The 17046-nt window shown below is 41.4% G+C and overlaps 1 protein-coding gene across 1 annotated transcript in view; it reads left to right on the top strand.

Annotated features, from left to right (window-relative positions):
• PRPF31 (pre-mRNA processing factor 31) overlaps positions 1–12174 on the top strand; it is a 32013-nt gene extending 19839 nt beyond the window's left edge. The window contains 5 exon segments of the mRNA XM_038136626.1: positions 10984–11424; positions 11427–11603; positions 11606–11815; positions 11818–12004; positions 12006–12174. Coding sequence (XP_037992554.1) covers positions 10984–11424; positions 11427–11603; positions 11606–11815; positions 11818–12004; positions 12006–12174 — 1184 coding nt within the window.
• Positions 12175–17046: the final 4872 nt, after the last annotated feature.

Raw genomic sequence — 17046 nt, 5'->3', positions numbered from 1 at the left:
TCCTTCATCCAAAGCATACAGACAAAAAGCAGCAGCTTCACTAGTTAGAAAGATTCGAGAATAACCTTTTTTCATCAACCTTGTCCAGATTAGTAGTCTGACTTTTTCAATCTTACTTCACCACATACACAGAAAATGGTTGCTACTTTAGAGTTGATGAGGGCTCCAGTTACAGCATCCCACAGCACCAAAGTACAAGCACAAAACGTAAGGAATGTAAACACTGGGGCTCTTTAGGTGAGGAAAAATGATCATTTCAAGCACAGATTTTCACTGATGAACCTGCAGGTTCAACAGATTGCACAAGACCAGTTTCTTGTTTCTTGTCTCGAACAGTTTTTACTGTTCTTGTGCCCAGTGTTTCTTGTCCTGTTTAATATCTTTAACCTTGATCTGGCTGAGGGGATTGAGTCAACTATTAGTAAATTTGCAGATGGCACCAGGCTGGGTGGGAGTGGCTATCTGCTGGAGGGTAGGAAGGCTTTGCAGAGGGATCTAGACAGGCTGGATCAATGGGCTGAGGCCAACAGCATGAGGTTACACAAGACCAAGTGCCACGTTGCAGCTGGGTCACAACTCCAGGCAGCACCACAGTCTTCTGAGAGATGAGTGGAAAAGGCCCTGGGGGTGATGGTTGATAGCAGATGAACATGAGCCCACTGTGCCCAGGTGGCCAAGATGGGACACAGCAGCCTGGCCTGTTTCAGAACCAGCATGGACAGCAGGAGCAGGGCAGTGATTGTCCCCCTGTACTGGGCACTGGTGAGACCACACCCAGAGTGCTGTGTCCAGTTCTGGGCCTCTCAGTCCAGGAAGGAAAACTGAGGTTCTGGAGCAGGTCCAGAGATAGGCAACAAAGCAGCCACTCAGCCAGACTCATGAGAGTCTTTTTCACCCTTCCACATTTTCTGGTCTTCTCTATGAGTGCTGGCTTGCCTGTCCAGTTGTGATTATCCCCTCACAGAACATTGCCCTCATGTCTCTGCCTACAGTGAACGCAAGTGTCAGACAAAGGAGCACAACTGCACCAAGACAGTCACTTAACTGGAGTGTTTTAGCAGTCAGGAGGCTGCACTCCAGCAGGCTGATTGCAAAACCTCCAAGGCAATAGTAACTCAATTCTGATAGCCAGAACATTGCTGGAATTACAGTAGTATTTCATCTCTGAAAGGAGTTGTTCATTATCTTGCCCAATGATCTCATCTCAGGATCCATCACTCGCTTGTTCAGTTGTTTTTCTTTTTACTGCAGTATCTGGAGCTTAAATGATGAACTGTTTTAGAAAGGGCAGTCTTGACTGAGCCAAATGACAGAGGCATATGAGCAAGCAGACAGAGCTACTTCAGTTTATCCGAGTGGGAAGGTAGCAAAAAAGGACTTTAACTGCACACAACAGTCTCCCTTGGCTGGTGCTTGCACTCCCAATTGTGGGACAGCTCACCTAAATCAGGCATAGACTCAAGCAGCCTCTCCCTAATCTGTTTCTTAGTTAAACTCTTATACAAAATTGACTTCCAGGCATGAAGCACCTGCACCAAATCAGAAATCCAAGTACTCTCCAGGTATAAGAACAGAAAGAGCAGAGCGCAGAAGACAAAGGGTCACAAATGAAGCTGGCAACAGGCTGAAAATTTGCATTTCTACTCTTGAAAAACTTCTCCTGCATCTCCTAACCAAGCAGCCTTCAGGTACTAGAGCACACGACTCAGGAATGTTCTCTGGGTGTGACAATATGGGACAATATTCTTGCTCTACTTAATCCAGGGAAACATTTGAACTATAGCTAGACTAGATATTAATCTGCATCTGAGTTATACTGTGATCCCAGAGTCTTCTCAGTTTCTGAAACAACTTAGGATATGAAGAGCACTACTACATCATTTCTAATAGGGTGGCAGACTTTGCAAATATACATCACTGTCATCAAGTAACATTGAGTTTTAAATGTTTAAGGCATATATGTGGGCTCATCACAAACTAGGCAGAGTATTTCTTTCCTGTTTTCCTATTACTGGGGTCTCTTTACACAACAGAAATGTATCAAGGTTTTTTCATTGGACTTTTAATGCAGTCATTTTACCTGTACAAATGGAATACAAAAAATGACCAAAACACCTCGGAGGTGTAAATCCTTTTAGAAATGAAAACTGGTGCTTTGTGTTCTAACTACAGTTTTTAGATTTTAAAATTGCACTTTATTTTGACATTCTAAAAAAATGCATTTAAGTGGGATCTGAAATCCCCCTAAACCTTCTACCGGCTAAATGCCAGCAATGTTTAACACTGTAAAATTCTGCTGCAACAGTATAATCTCTACATCAGTGGAACTGAATAGGTTTGCTTATAAAACACATGCAACTGCACAGATGTCCTTTACTAAAGAAAATATTTAACCCTATTTCCATTACACAGAAGTTTGAATGCCAGGGAATCCAGCACACAAAATATATTTGAATTTTATATCATTCTTGTTGGGTTTTCTTATTGTAGCACATACACATTACTAAAGAGACAGGGAAATAATAAGTTACATGCTCATAAAATACTCTCAACTCTGCATAGTAAATGGAAGAAAACATGATTACTGTTTCATTCAAACCAATCACACATGCCACTAAAAGGTACACTGGAGAAACTAATTGCACAGGAAAATAAATCAGGAATTTTTTTCAGAGAGCAATAGTGGCTAAATACCATTAATTGGTGCCGTACATTTCCTATGGAGCTCTTTGTGAAGGCAGCAAAGACACATTTACTTAGTAGAAGACTGATGACACTCCTCCTTCCAAGCAGTTCAGCTGACCTCACTGCCCCCACAAGTTTTTTCTTTTTGTGGGAAAAGTTAATCTTGCTTGGCACCCACAAGAAGGGCAGTAAGCCCTGGAAGGAAAGCACAGTAAATACCAGCTGATACATTTTCATGTGTGCATAAAAAGAACCAGCAATTCTTAAGAATTTTAAGTAGCAAAGGCAGTCTAGAGTGCTGTTTCTCATTGAATGTATGATTATTTTTTTTTTTAATCGAGCTGAGTCAGATTGTCAATATAAAATGCTGGCTTTTTAACCTTTGATTTGTCTGAATCATAACAGGAAAAATAAATAGATGATAAAACTAGTAAGGAATTAGTCTTTTCAGTTTTGCAAAGAAACAGTTTCCCACAATAAAACAGATACTCTAATTCTAAGCTTTTGAACAAGACATTCTTCTAAAGCTTTGTATCCATTGGTACTATAAATCAGAAGCTTCTAAGTTCATTTCCTTTATTTTAATGTCTTTTCTTCATCTGGAAAATTTAATGCTTCAACATGCCATTCTTTTAAATCAGAAAAGAACTTTATTATTACAGCTATGGGGAGGGCTGTTGCTGCTTTAACCAGTAAGTTAGATTTTCACCCTGCCTCCTGCCTCAGTATTTGATGAACAAGAAATCTGAAAAATCAGACATGGTAACATCCATTTCTTAAAGATGAAAACAAATATACTTCCTATTTATTTCCATGGATGACACTAAGCCATGTCATAGCTAAGGCTCAGACAAATTTGTATCAAAAATAATGGGGTTTGGGTTAGTTTCATTGCTTTTGTTCTAAAAGTAGTGGTAAATAGATTGGAGTTTTTGTTTGTTTTGGTTTTAATTTAATTCTTTAATTCTTGGTGGCTGCTACCTCCAGGGAACATTCTTCCAAAACAATTTTCATTAATACAAAGATTTTTTAAAACTTCCTTTTCCTCTTTGAGTTGTCATTAAATTACAAGCTACAGTGTGCCCAGTTGTGTTGTGATCCTGGTCCAGACAGAGCTTTACACTGGCTCAGCCCAAATTTTTGCCCTCTGTGAGCTTTTTAAACTCCATTGATGTTTTTCATCTGCCTCTTGGAGGCTTCTCCCTGCCTGTTCAAGGTCGCAGCACCTTCCATGCAGACAGCCCCAGTTAACCCAGGCTTCTGAGGCAGCCTAAGAATGGGTGTGAGTGGGAGAAAAATTGAAAGACAGCAACCATACTGAATCAAGTTTGTTACAGCTGAATATGAGCTCTATTGCAAAATAAAGAAAACCAAGAACAGCTGCAAACACCATGCTGACAAAACAAACAAGAACCTAGATAAACTGTTTCAGCTTTACCATTGTGTGACACAGGGAGTTTTGATCTTCACTTAAGATCAGTGTGCCTAAATCCACTTAGGATTGGTTTAAACTGCATCAGTTTCAAACAAATTCCAGCTGGTGCCACTCAGTAGACACGAAGTGTGCCTGTTTTCTTCTGTCACATGGTTCACACCACTGGAATGCCAAACTTAGTTTGCAGTCTTAACTTTCTGCTCCTACTACTGTGCCAAACAGAATATCCCCCCAGAAAAAGTCATGGCAAGGAAGCATGCAGTGAAAAACCCAACAAGATTATTCTTCACCGACGATATATGAATATTTTAGTTCAGCTTTGTGGTAGCACTTGAGATGTGGAACATCTCAACTGTAGGTAGGAATAAAAGTAGGTGAGCTGTCAAGTTAACTTTTTAAATATTTAACTTGGTAGCCTGTGTCCTGCACTGATGTACAAGGAAGGAAAATTTATGCTTCCTTTCATCACCAATGTGTCAATATCACTGTGGAGGAGCAGCTCATCAAAAACAGAGCTCCAAGTCAAATTTCAGCCTGTTTTATAAAATCCATGTGCCTGAAATCAGACAACCAACAACAACAAAACCGCAAAAACCCTCCAAACAAAGAACAACCCACAAAGCCAAAACAAAAACTAGAAGAGACATGCCCAATACATATAAAAGTAATTCCAGGTGTTCTCACAGTTTCCTGAAACACCATCTTTGTACTTTCCTCCCTCACAAAGAACGGTGCTTACCAAGTTACACGTGTTTTGACCTATCCTGAAACAATCAAGTTATCATCAAATTAACCATGAAAAAAAAGATGCGTAAACTGTGAAACTTTTCAGTGTCTGAAAAATAGAGCTGCCTGTTGTTTGCAACATCCCATGTACACGCAGGGAATGGGGAGAGGAAAAAAATGGAAATACAGTAAATGACATGAAGGCTGTTAGGAAGGAGAGAACTGCATTAATACGCTGATAATCTGGCCCATGATAGCCCTTTAAGGGGTTTTGATATACAAGATGAAAGGAAAAGTTGATCAAGAGAGAATAAATTACTTTCAGTGTTACCAGAGAGACTTTTTTCCAATAATGCTACAGCAATCTAACAGTATGGTTAGGGCAAACAGTAAAGAAGCTACCAAAGATTTTGCAATATACTGAGCCAAAAATATTACATGGCTGTGTTTTAAGGCACTTCTAGACACAGTACTTGAGCTGTTTACTGAGCAGTCCACAAGCAGCCTACTCAGATAGTTGATTTTATCGACGCAGGCCACCCACATCTGACCCAGTAAAAGTGCACATGTGCAAGAAGAATCCCCCAAAAACAGTGCATTTTTTTTATATCCTCTGACCTTTAGCAAACAAAACCTCCTCTTTTCTGTCATGTTCATACAGAAGGAAATCCAGTACATAATTTCATGGAAAGTACACTGGGAACATTTCTTGTATCACTGAGCAAGGCATTAAGTCAGCACAGGAATTTCTTCTGAGACTTGTCAATAGCTCAGGATTTCTTTTAGTTCCAAGTTTATGGAAGAATATCAATACAAAATGTTCACACGTCACACATGTACCTAATGTGTTTCAGTCTGGCAAGGTAGACCTGAGACTCCCTTGGAAAAAATGAAAGGACAAAGAGTTGCTCATTGTAGTAGGTGCTGGACAACACATGCTGACAATTACTGTGTGATCTGAAAAGGTGTATTTTGCTTATATTTCCTTTACAGCAGAGGCAGGAGGAAAAATAAACTGTGCTTCATCTTTTTTCTTTTTCAAAAACCTACAATTAATTCATGGAAAAACACTTGCAGGCAATCTGTAAGATTTCAGAACAGGGAGAGCCGGGAGAAATAGAGCCTAAAGCAGCAAAAACCAAAAGAATTTTTAAAAAATTTAAATGCAGCGAACAAAGCTCCATCAATCACCAAAGAACCACCACCATGTTTCAGTTTGGTTTAGAAACCATAGCCTGCACTGACTGAACAATTTGGTTTATACTTTCAACTTATTCCTCTTGAGGGGATCCAGTTCTCATGTCTCAAGTCAAACACGAGTACCTAGGAGAGAATAAACCCTTGGCATGAAATAAACATATGATGTTCCTATATACAGTACTGAAAGAAACCTCTCCTAGACACAGAAAAAGTGAAAAATAAACAGTTCTACTGCAAAAGTATTTGCAGCACCACAATATTCTCATACTTCTTATCAATCAGCACAGATCTCAATGGAGACACCAGGGAAATGGAGAGCAGTGGGATGTAAGAGCTTCCATCAGATACAGGAATGCCTACAGGACCAGGTCATGGGGAAACTGAGCTCTGCTGTGGCCAGTCTTGTGTTTATGTAACACCTTCAGAGAAAACCAGTTTTGGTTACTGTAGAGTAGTTACCAGCCAAGATGTCTTCCCCTTCCCTCAAGCAACAGTTCAGACAGATACTATCAGAAGACAGGAAACTTAGCTAAGGATTAAAAAAAAAAAAAATCACATTGCAAATAAGATCATACTCAACATTAAAGAATGAACAGCACGAACAGCCTTTTGTGAATTAGATGGTATATTGCAACTGTGCCTCCAAGCAAACTGGGCAGCAGAAAATGCTGTGTAATAAGCAACTAATAAAAAACACCCAGAATGTGAGTGCTGAAAGATTGCCTCACCTCTTTTTTGCAGTGACTCTTGGCTTCCGTATATACCTAGACACCTTGATTTGCTCATCTGTCTAGATTTTTTTATGGTATAATGATCATCTCAAGCCATTTAAAAGTGCAACAAAGGGTTGTGCATCCATGAGCAACTTCTTTGTTAAGCACAGCAAGTGTCCATAGTGACGCACCACCCTCATCCATTTTTCTCTACCTGAATAACAACATGCCACTAAAACAGGAAATTTCAAGTTTCGAAGGTGTGAAGCATAAAGTCGTAAGAGGCCATGAAAACTCTGTCACTATTCATTTTTGAATTTCACTTGACTCACTCAATCTGTCTCCATGACTTTACATTGTCGTTTCAACAACTAATCCTACAATCACATTTGAATTGCAGAGGAACAAGATGGGTCTAACAGCATATTAAGTAGCAATGGCACTTTGTTACCCATATGAATGATACTTTCTTCTGCCTATCAATATTTCATTACACCAAGTCTGTTAACCAAGCAGCTAAAAAGTTCAGATCAAATATTAGGGAAAAAGATATTATAGTCCACATTTTATTAGCAGACAGTGTGCAGTTGTGGAGTAAGCGTTTTGTAGGAAGAATAGCAAGCTGTATCCTCAGTTATCTAGTTGGATAGCACCGTGATGACTGATGAAAGCTTTTCTCCTTGCATGCTACAGGTTATTTCCAGGGCAGTTAATGTCTGGCTATAATGTTAGCTCCCAATAAACATCTCATTATTTTGCTCAGTTCTGCTCAACAATTCCCTTTCAAAAACAATCACCCAACCCCATCAAAACTTATTCAGTTTTCTATGTTCTGGTTTCGTATGTCTCACACTATGTAATTCCTTCAGATGGTGACCAAGGGATTCAGTGTTGAGGTCAAACCTAAGTTACAGAAGAAAAAAAAATCTTATGCTGAGAAAAAGTGCTTCTTGATGTATACTTTTAATGCAGCATGCACTTGGAAGCCATGAGAGAGTTAAACCTGCCCCAGACCTCACCAGCTGCTCTGTGCACTTCCGAAATAACCTTGGGAAGGAGCTAGCAACAATCTGTCCCAGCTCCCAGAATGCCAGGCATTCACACATCACAGCAACAGATGCTCCATTACAGCACTGCAGCTTTCTGTGCTGGCACACTTTCATTTGTTCCCAGCCATCATCCCCACTGACCTCCTACAGACCTCAGATCAAAAACAAAGCAGGGCAAACTGCATTCAGGATCCCAGAAAAAATGCAGCTCTCCCTCAGTATGATGTTACCTGACAAACCAAAACCAGAAGCACACCAGAGTTCAACTGCAGTCACAGTAAGCATCACATGATGACAGTGTCATTAAGACATTAGTAAAATTAGCATATAACAATTGAACCTGGCAGAACTCTTTCCATCCCAAGAAACCAGCATTAAATTTTCCCTGTTACTTAATCAACACAAAAGAAGATGCAATTGGCCCATACAAAACCAAGTACATCCTGGTTGTTCTGGTTGTTTAAATAGGTCATGAGATTTCCTCAGATGTTGAAAAAGATGGCCCTAAACTTCAGCTTCACTCCCAAGAATCTTGGAAAATATAGTGCTATTTATCAGTATCCCAGATAGTTGGGTGACGTTTATATTTCCACAGACCTTCTGTGTCACAACTGATACTGATTTTTTTTTTCTGCATTATGAAGATTTCTGATTTCAAAGTAAAATCTTCCCAAGCACATAGAACAGTCTCCACATCAGTTCCTTTTCACATAAGTGTTTGCCAAAAAGATGATACTCATGGGAAAATATTTTTTATGCTCAACTAGGAATGTTCAGACATGTTCATTCCTATAACTGCATGAAAATTGTGACACAGTGCAAGCATGAGAATGAATGCAAACAAACCCTATCCGTGAACTTACACTTGAAATAATGTACACAACTGGTATAGAGAACTCAGATACTAATTAACAAAAGAAGCAGCAATGCTTGCACTTTTTTGCCAAAACACGCATAAGACATTTAACCTAGAGCTTGTTGTGTAACCTGAAATACCCTAGTCTTAAATCTCCTTTCCTTCTACAACCTGCTCTTGCCTGCAGTAGAAAGGTATCTGTACCTGAAGGGCACTCTGCATCAGTTCATATTATTTGTTTCAGGATTGGTATCACTTACAAGCAAACAGATCTGAAACTCAAGCCAAAAAACAAGTCATTGAACTGGTATACAGCAGTTTCCAATACACAACACACAGTGGTTAAGCAACTTTGCATTAGCCCAGCCAAAAAAAAGCTCTGAGCTTTAGAGTGCTCCCATGACATCTGATGTGGAAGTCTTTAGGCAGATGATGAAGGGTGGGAGAATGATCAGCAAACAGCGGGTGGCAGCCACCTCCAGTCCTCTAGCTCTTCACCTGATGAGCTCACCAGCCAGAAGTCCTATAAACCATCTCCCACTATGTCCACATTTTTTATGGGCCCTCTGGGAATCCAGACAGAGATCATCTCTATGGTCACTGTGTCGTGCAGCTATTCCAGGAAGATGGAACAACTGAAAACATTACATTTGGGCAGAGAAGTGTCAGGAGCTGTTTCATTCACGGGCCTGACAAGTTCATGTGAGGGGATTTTGTGGCCTTTTGTCTCCTCTGTTCTTTTCTTCTGCTCTGTCCTGGCAGGTGTCATTAATAATCCTTTTGTGGATTTCACTTGGTCTGACCTCTGTTTAGGAGGGAGACTGCAGTAAATCCTCTTGAAGGACCAGGGAGAAGCCTGGGTGTTATTCCAACATCAGCTCTGCCTGCTTTAGAGAGAACCCCCAGAGCGCTGCACGGGTGGAGCATTGAGAGAGTGTGAACGTTCACAACAGTGCCCCTTTTGATAGTTATTTCTCAGTAGCCAGTTTCCACATTGAAGGAAATAATCCTTGCAATCCCTGTTTAGGACAGGACATGTGTACACACAAACAGATCAGGGTTTTTTCAGTCCCATCACCGGGATATCAAGTGGCAGCAAAAACGGCACAAAATGTTCTGCCCCATGAAAACCTCAAATGTTAATGAAACCATAACAATTGCCAGGGAGCCAGCTTTCCTGTGTTCTGGGAAAGCAAACACAGATTTGATGTGCCAGGAGTCTCATATTCCACCAAAAACAAACAGCTTCAAGGGTTAAAGTCAGCAGAAGACAGATGTGTTGCCTTTTCCCCTCAGCCACCCATATCCTGTGCCAAGTCTGCTTGAGACCACGGTGAGAACTAACTGGAAGTCAGCTGAGGCAGCCTAAGAAGCTCTTGCATAGCGCAGGTTTGGAAACATTCATCCTTCCCTCAACAGCTGCCTTCAGAAGGTCTTCAAGAAATAATTTGGGATATAGAGGCAATTGGACACTGAAACCCTCAGATCATGGCTTTAAATACTTCCTTTCCCCACTGCTATTTTAGTTAAGGGCCAGTCATGCCACCCTTATGCATACTGTTCAATCCACTTGCATTAACTACTCAGAAAACGTGTTATTAATGAATTAACTTTCCAAAAGCTCATTTAGCTCCTAATTCCACCGGCTTTCAGTAAGACGCCCAGCTGTCATATATCTCAGAGCCTGTATCTCTAATGGACAGAACCAAGTGTGTCCCAGATCTCTGCTGGGAAAGTTTCTGCACCTGATGCCCTTTTCAACCTAAAAATGAAACAACACACACTTTCAAGGTAATATTAGTATAGGAGGTAATACAGAAAGCTCGTCTCCATTGGAAGCCTCCGGAGGCAGTTAGGGACAAATGTCCACAAAAGTTCCCCCCCCTCCACAGGGGTGCACAGAGTTTTACAAGTTTAGGAAATTAGCATAATTGTCAAAAACAACCAACTAGTAGCACAAGGGGTGATGCAGTCATTAGTGAGAGGAAAGCTGATGTCTTTAAAAACAATTTGATGGGTGAAGGTGTGGGTGTTAACGTCTTCAAAATGGGTGTTAACTAACTAATGGGTCTCTACTAACTCTGGGCAGCAAGTTTGTTGCAGAGCCTGGACAGCTTGGCTCCTGAAACAGTCAAGGTAGTCTACACAAGCCTGAACTTCTTAACTTTGGGGTAAAATAACAGGTTCAAGGAGGAAATGCATGGTAGGTGGTTCGGAAAGGCTGTACCTTCCTAGCGTCACTAGAACTGCAGGAAAATCAAAAGCCCTCCAACAATATTTTTAGTGTTAGAGAATCAAGGCATTACTTTTTCTGGCCAGAATGTGCAACAGAAATCATTTCATCCGCACACGGCCCAGACAAATATTCCAAATGGTCCCCGGAGCTGGAGCTGCTGGTGCCCAACGCCCTGGATTATATCCAAACTGTCAAGGAATTGGAGAATTCCATGGATAAATACAAGAATGAGAATGTGCAACAGATCTTCCCCAACAGATCTTCACCATCAACACCACCATCATGGTGGTCAGCGTGGCAGCAAGGGGGGCAGCAGGTGGCGGAGGAGGAGCTGGGCAGGATTGAGGGCACATGTGACACGGCACTGGAACTGAGCAGGGCCAGGCTGTGCCTCTCTGAGTCCCACGTGTCCTTCATCACCCCCAACCTCTCCCTCATCCTCGAGACCTCCATGGCTGCCAAGATCATGGGGGTGGCAGGGGGCCTGACCCCACTGTCCAAGCTGCCGGCCTGCAACACCCTCCTGCTGGGGCCCAGCACCCAGCACTGTCTGGCTTCTCCTCCACCTCCATCCTGCCCCACACCGGCTTCATCCACCACAGCGACATTGTCCAGGCCCTGCTGCGGGATTTGAGGAGGAAAGCGGTGCCGCTCGTGGTGGCCAAGTGCGTGCTGGCAGCCAGGGGAGGCAGCTTCCATGAGAGCAGGATGGGAAGGCGGGCTACGAGCTGAAGGGGATCGAGCACAAGGTTGACAAGTGGCAGGAGCTCACCATGGTGAAGCTGCTGCCAGCACCGCTGGACAGGCTGAGGGAGGAGAGGAAGGAGCAGCGGTAGCAGAAGGTGAAGGAACGCTTGGGGCCAATGGAGATCCGTGAACAGGCCAACAGGAGGAGCTCTGGGGAGATGGAGGAGGATGCTACCAGGAGGACCTCGGGTTCAGCCTGGGCCACCTGGGCAAGGCCAGCGGTGGCCAAGTGCACCTGACCCAGGTCAAGGAGGCCACCAAGGCCCAGATCAGGAAAGCCCGGCAGAAGCAGAGTGTCATCCACAGGGGAAAAGCCACAATCTGGAACCACAGCTCAGGCATGGCCTTGAGCATGGCAGGGCCTGCAGGCATTGGAGATCATTAATCTGCAGGCAGCCAGGAAGAAAGTGGCTGAGGCCAACCAGAAATATTCCTCCTGCATGGCCAAGTTATTCAAGGTCAAGGGGAACAAAAATGGGATCCTCCTTCCCCCAACCCCACTGGGATACCCAAATCCCACCCTGTGACCTCCAAAGTCCTGAGAATTCTGTCCCAATGTCACATTCCCAAACTTTTGATAAATATTGGAATTTATGGATAGAGTGTCTTGGGGCAGTTTTGGGGGGACTGATGGTGGGGGGGAGGTTAGGGGGTCCTGGAGAGATTTTTGCATGGTCCTGGATAGATTTTGGGGAGTCCTGAGTAGATTTTGGGAGTCCTGGGGGGAAAAAAAAATATATATATATATAGACTACAGTTACAAATATGTGTAAAGAATGCAGAGAGTATATAAAACAAAAAAAGGCAAAAATCAATAGGCATCACATCCACATGGTACTTTGATATTTAAGAAGTTACCATGGTAACAATGGCACTGCAGCCCAGAATTAAGCAGGGCTTGCTACAAGTCCTCTGCTAGAACTACTGGAGCCTGACTTTTTAATCCTTACAGTACATCCAGGCTAAAACTATCAACCCAAAAAGGAGATGACAAAACCCTGGCCACTAAGTAGTACATTTAATGAGCAAATAACTGCAAGCAGAACTGTTGATTTTCCTGGGCATTCAATTCATTGAATCTTAGGCAAGAAACTTAAACCAACAGAAACTGATTAAGAGCTGGGCCTGGATTAAATTGTGTTTGTGAATTCTACAGCCTCAAAATCAATCTAGAAGTACAGATGACAAACTTGTATATTAGTACAGCTTCCTAAAATGAGAAATATCTTCCTGGGAGAGTACATCACATTAAGCAGTACACAGGTCTCATTTGTCAAGTTGTTTTGGTTTTTTTTTTAATCTCTCAAAAAATCCCTATATATATATTCTCCTTGTAATCCTAAGAGTCCTCTCCATCCCCTTGAAATCCATCACCCATGGCACCATGAATTCTGGAGCACCTGCATGTGTTTGGTTTGTTAACACAAGCCACAAGCTCTGTTTATTTTCTGTCACTCAAAGCAGGCAGCTGCTCACACACTCTGCACCAGTGAGCCCTGACTTGCTGTGTCCTTAACTCTCCCACTTTAATCCCAGAAGAGGGCTGATGTGCAAGATACTGACCTTATCTCCTAAAGCAAGGTGTGGAAATAGAAACATGTTCCATAACAGCAGCTTGGGAAGAGTTACTTGACAGAAGGAGCAAATTCCTGTCTGTTTTGTTGGATCACTTCAAGCAATCTCTGGTTATTTTGTCCATAAAATGTTGAAAGACACCACCTCTGACATCTCCTGTGCCTGGCACAAGCTGCTAAACAAGCCTTGATAACATGAAAAGGCTTCTCATTCATTACTGACCTAAAAGATTGTGAGTCATATCAGATCTAAAAAGGCCTGCAAAATTTTCTTTTCACCTTAGCATTATTCCATGTTTTGCCTAATGATGCAATATAATGGTAAATACCAACTCTGCAATCATGGATTAAGAAAAAAAAAAGAGGCATTTATCAATTTCCTCAGTGCCTTTTTTTAATAATCAGCTCAAAAGACACTTGATCTTCTGTATCAAAATTAATAGGTAATTGAGAAAACTAAAAGAATAATTCATTTCAGCCCATGCCAGAAACTTCTGTATCCATCACAAAATTCAAATATCACTGAAGCAAAAGACCAGTAAAAGAGAAGTTATCCTGCAGAGACACATGCCTCTATACCCCATCAAGTACAACTGTCATTGTTGCATTTAGTGAAAAAAGTGCAATGGTTCTGCTTACAGGGAAATTTTGTAATTCTAAATTTCATTTGAACCATTCTTCCACCTCCTTCAACTGCCAGTCTTTGTGGGTTTTGTTATGCAGGCCCCAGGAATACACAGACCAACTGCAACAGCTGGGATTCAATTTCACTTTCTGTCTTATCTTATGGATCTACAAACACTTAATGTCAACCTTCAGAAAATTAATCCAGATCACACCCTTTGAAGCACAGCGTGATGCTTTCTAAAGTTTGCTTTTGTGGGGAACTTCTGCACAAGTCCAGGCCTCCATCAGCTGCATGTTTCCTCCCAACATCTGTGGCACTGGAAACATCAGACCAGATACCTTGAAGACTCTTAGTAACAGAATGAGGTAGCTGTAACAAACAAATCAGCAGTAAATATGCTCAGCTGGTTCCAGTTCTCATCTTACCCCTGCCTGACTTGCATTTTGTTCCACCTCTCTCACGCTATAAAGTCAGCTTCCTTGCATACACACTTGCTGTTTATAATTTGGAGTCAATGCAGAAGTTACTCACAATTAGGAATTAAATTTTTCTGAAGATATTAACTCCTGTTTATTTCAAAATAAAATTCTACATGTCCTGAGTTCCTCTTTAAAATGTTTATAAATCATTCTACAAGGTTTTTCTTTGGAAATCATAACTTGGCTGTGTACACATACCTCTCCCACTGTTTATAGCAAGGTTTGTGACAGCTTCTTGCTGCTTTCCTAAGAAAAGTAAAGCTCATCTATTTCCCAAAAAAAAAGCTGTCTACTGAGTTCTAAAAGCTAAGTAGCTGAAGAGTGCTTTTGACATCATGCTTTATCTGGTAGCTGGCTACTAAAAAGTGATCCCAAATACTCAGCTTTAACATAACAATTTAATACCAAAGGCAACAAGCTTAAAAATAATGTTTTGAAGACAGATTTTTGAAGGAACCATGACAGAGCAAATCCAGAGAAGGGCAATGGACGTGGGGAAGGGTCTAGAGGACAAATCCTGGGAAGAGAAGCTCAGGGGGCTGGGGTTTTTAGCCTGGAGGAGAGGAGGCTCAGGGGACACCTCATCACTCTCTGCAACTGCCTGAAAGGAGGGTGTAGAAAGGTGGGGGTTGGTATCTTCTCCAAGACAACAAGCAACAGGATGAGAGGAAATGGTCTGAAGCTGAGCCAGGAGAGGTTGCGGTTGGAAATCAGGAAGAATTTTTTCACTGAAAGGGTGATTGAGCATTGGAATGGGCTGCCCAGGGAGTGGTGGAGTGTTTTGAGAAACAACTGAATATGGCACTCAGTGCTGTGGTCTTTGGTCAAAGGTTGTGCTTGATTCTGGAGGTCTTCTCCAGCCTTAATGATTTTATGAAGTCACGAAATGAACTAAGACAAACAGATAATTGTGTGTCAGTGCTGCCAGAGCAGCTTTAACCAAACCCTGCCATGGTCAGACATTGTTTATATTAATTACAATTAACATTATATTAATTACAAGTTCTCTGCCAAAGAAGAGCTCATAGCAAGAGGGATTGATGTAGAAATGGACAGCCCTGTGCTGTGTTCTGTAAAGCTAAGTGCTTTCTTTTGCCAAGCTAAGAATCAAATTTAACCCTCAACGCTAACATTCTTACAAATAGCTTGGTTCCTTAACAGAAAGCATATTCAATTAATTATTTACACTTCTTTATTGCATTATTTTACCAAGTCTGTTAAAAACACAAACCTTATCCTCCACCTCACCTCACTTGGAGAAGCACTAGAGATGTACAAGTATCACCTTGTCCTTCCTGAGTTATTTAAAACCAGCACAAATACCACTGACTTGCACTCAGCATCACATGCAGTAGGCACACAATTGCAGACTCTGAAATGCATTCATTTCTCTGCCTGTACTGTTCCCAAGCCCTAGCAGAACAGAAGGAAAAGTATCTATAGGATATGGGAACATCCCTGTTATACTCATCCAGTAATAGTGGCAACATAACAGATGACAGAGTGGCTTCTATTTTGAGGTTAATGGAATTCCAATGTATTTTCAATTCAACACCACAGCAAACTTGTGTATACTTGATGCTTCTGTAAACTAAACTAAGGCTCCTCAACACATCCTCTTCAGGACAAAAATCATTGTTACAACACACCATCTCCTGCCAGCACTCATAAACAACTTAAACTATCTCTAATACCTACCCATGTTGCAAGTGAAGCAAAAGACCCATCTCTGATTTTAAACTCTGGAGTTAAAGCCTGGTGATAGATCAGGTTAAGCAAGCTGCAAGCCAGTATTAAGGGAATTTTAAGTCCATGAGAGGAATTTTCAGGCTGGTAAAAAAGGCTGGTATAGTTTTAGCTGAGGTTGCCTTTAAAAGTCATACATATAAAAAACCAACTTTTATCAAATCAAGTGTTGCACTTGCTTTTATGCACATATTTTAACAAGACTGTCAGCAAAGAAGATACTGAAAGCATGCAAGTTTAAAACTGAAGACCAGTTAAATGTGTCTTGAATCAGGCTGTGGCAAATCACAACAGTGCTTAATGGGCTTTTTCATGCAGGCACAGAATCTTACCAAATCAGCCTATTTTTACAAGTGATACTATAAAGCCTAGAATTCCTCACATTTTATAGCCCAGAACACAAAATTAATTATTATGAGTTTCTGCACAAAATGGACAGTATTTCTGAGCCCTTTTTTTTTTTTTTTGCACAGCTGAACAAAAGATTTTTCTGTAACTGTAGCAATATGATAAGCTTTCAATCTCACATAGATGCTTCCAGAGGGAATGGTTAGAGCCTGCTCCAAACAGCAGAGGACTGAGCTGGAAGAGACATCTAGAGATAATCTGGTCCAATGCACCTATTTCACATAGGTTATCTGCAATAGACTGCCTGAGACCAGGTTCATGTGGGGTTTGAATAGCCCAAGAGTGGAGATTTCACAGTCTCTTTGAGAAACCTCTGATCCTTCTTGACCACTTTCACAGGAGAAAGATTTCTTATCTGTTGCCTTTTGCCCTTTCACTGGTGTAAAGCAGTGAATGATAACATTTTCTTTTACTCAGAAAACATCCTGTAATACCCAAGTTGAATTACCTAAATAAAAACCAGTTGCTCTTAAATTCGAAGTCAAGCTTGGTAAGGAAGCTTGTAAATTAAAAACCCATCTAAATGAAAGACATGATTCAACCTCTAAAAGTCTCAGCTCCCAC

The sequence above is a fragment of the Motacilla alba genome, chromosome 4 (assembly GCF_015832195.1).
Source record: "Motacilla alba alba isolate MOTALB_02 chromosome 4, Motacilla_alba_V1.0_pri, whole genome shotgun sequence".
Taxonomy (NCBI): Eukaryota; Metazoa; Chordata; class Aves; order Passeriformes; family Motacillidae; genus Motacilla; species Motacilla alba.
The sequence above is the reverse complement of the archived record's forward strand: the minus strand, read 5'-3'. Positions and strand labels throughout refer to the sequence as shown.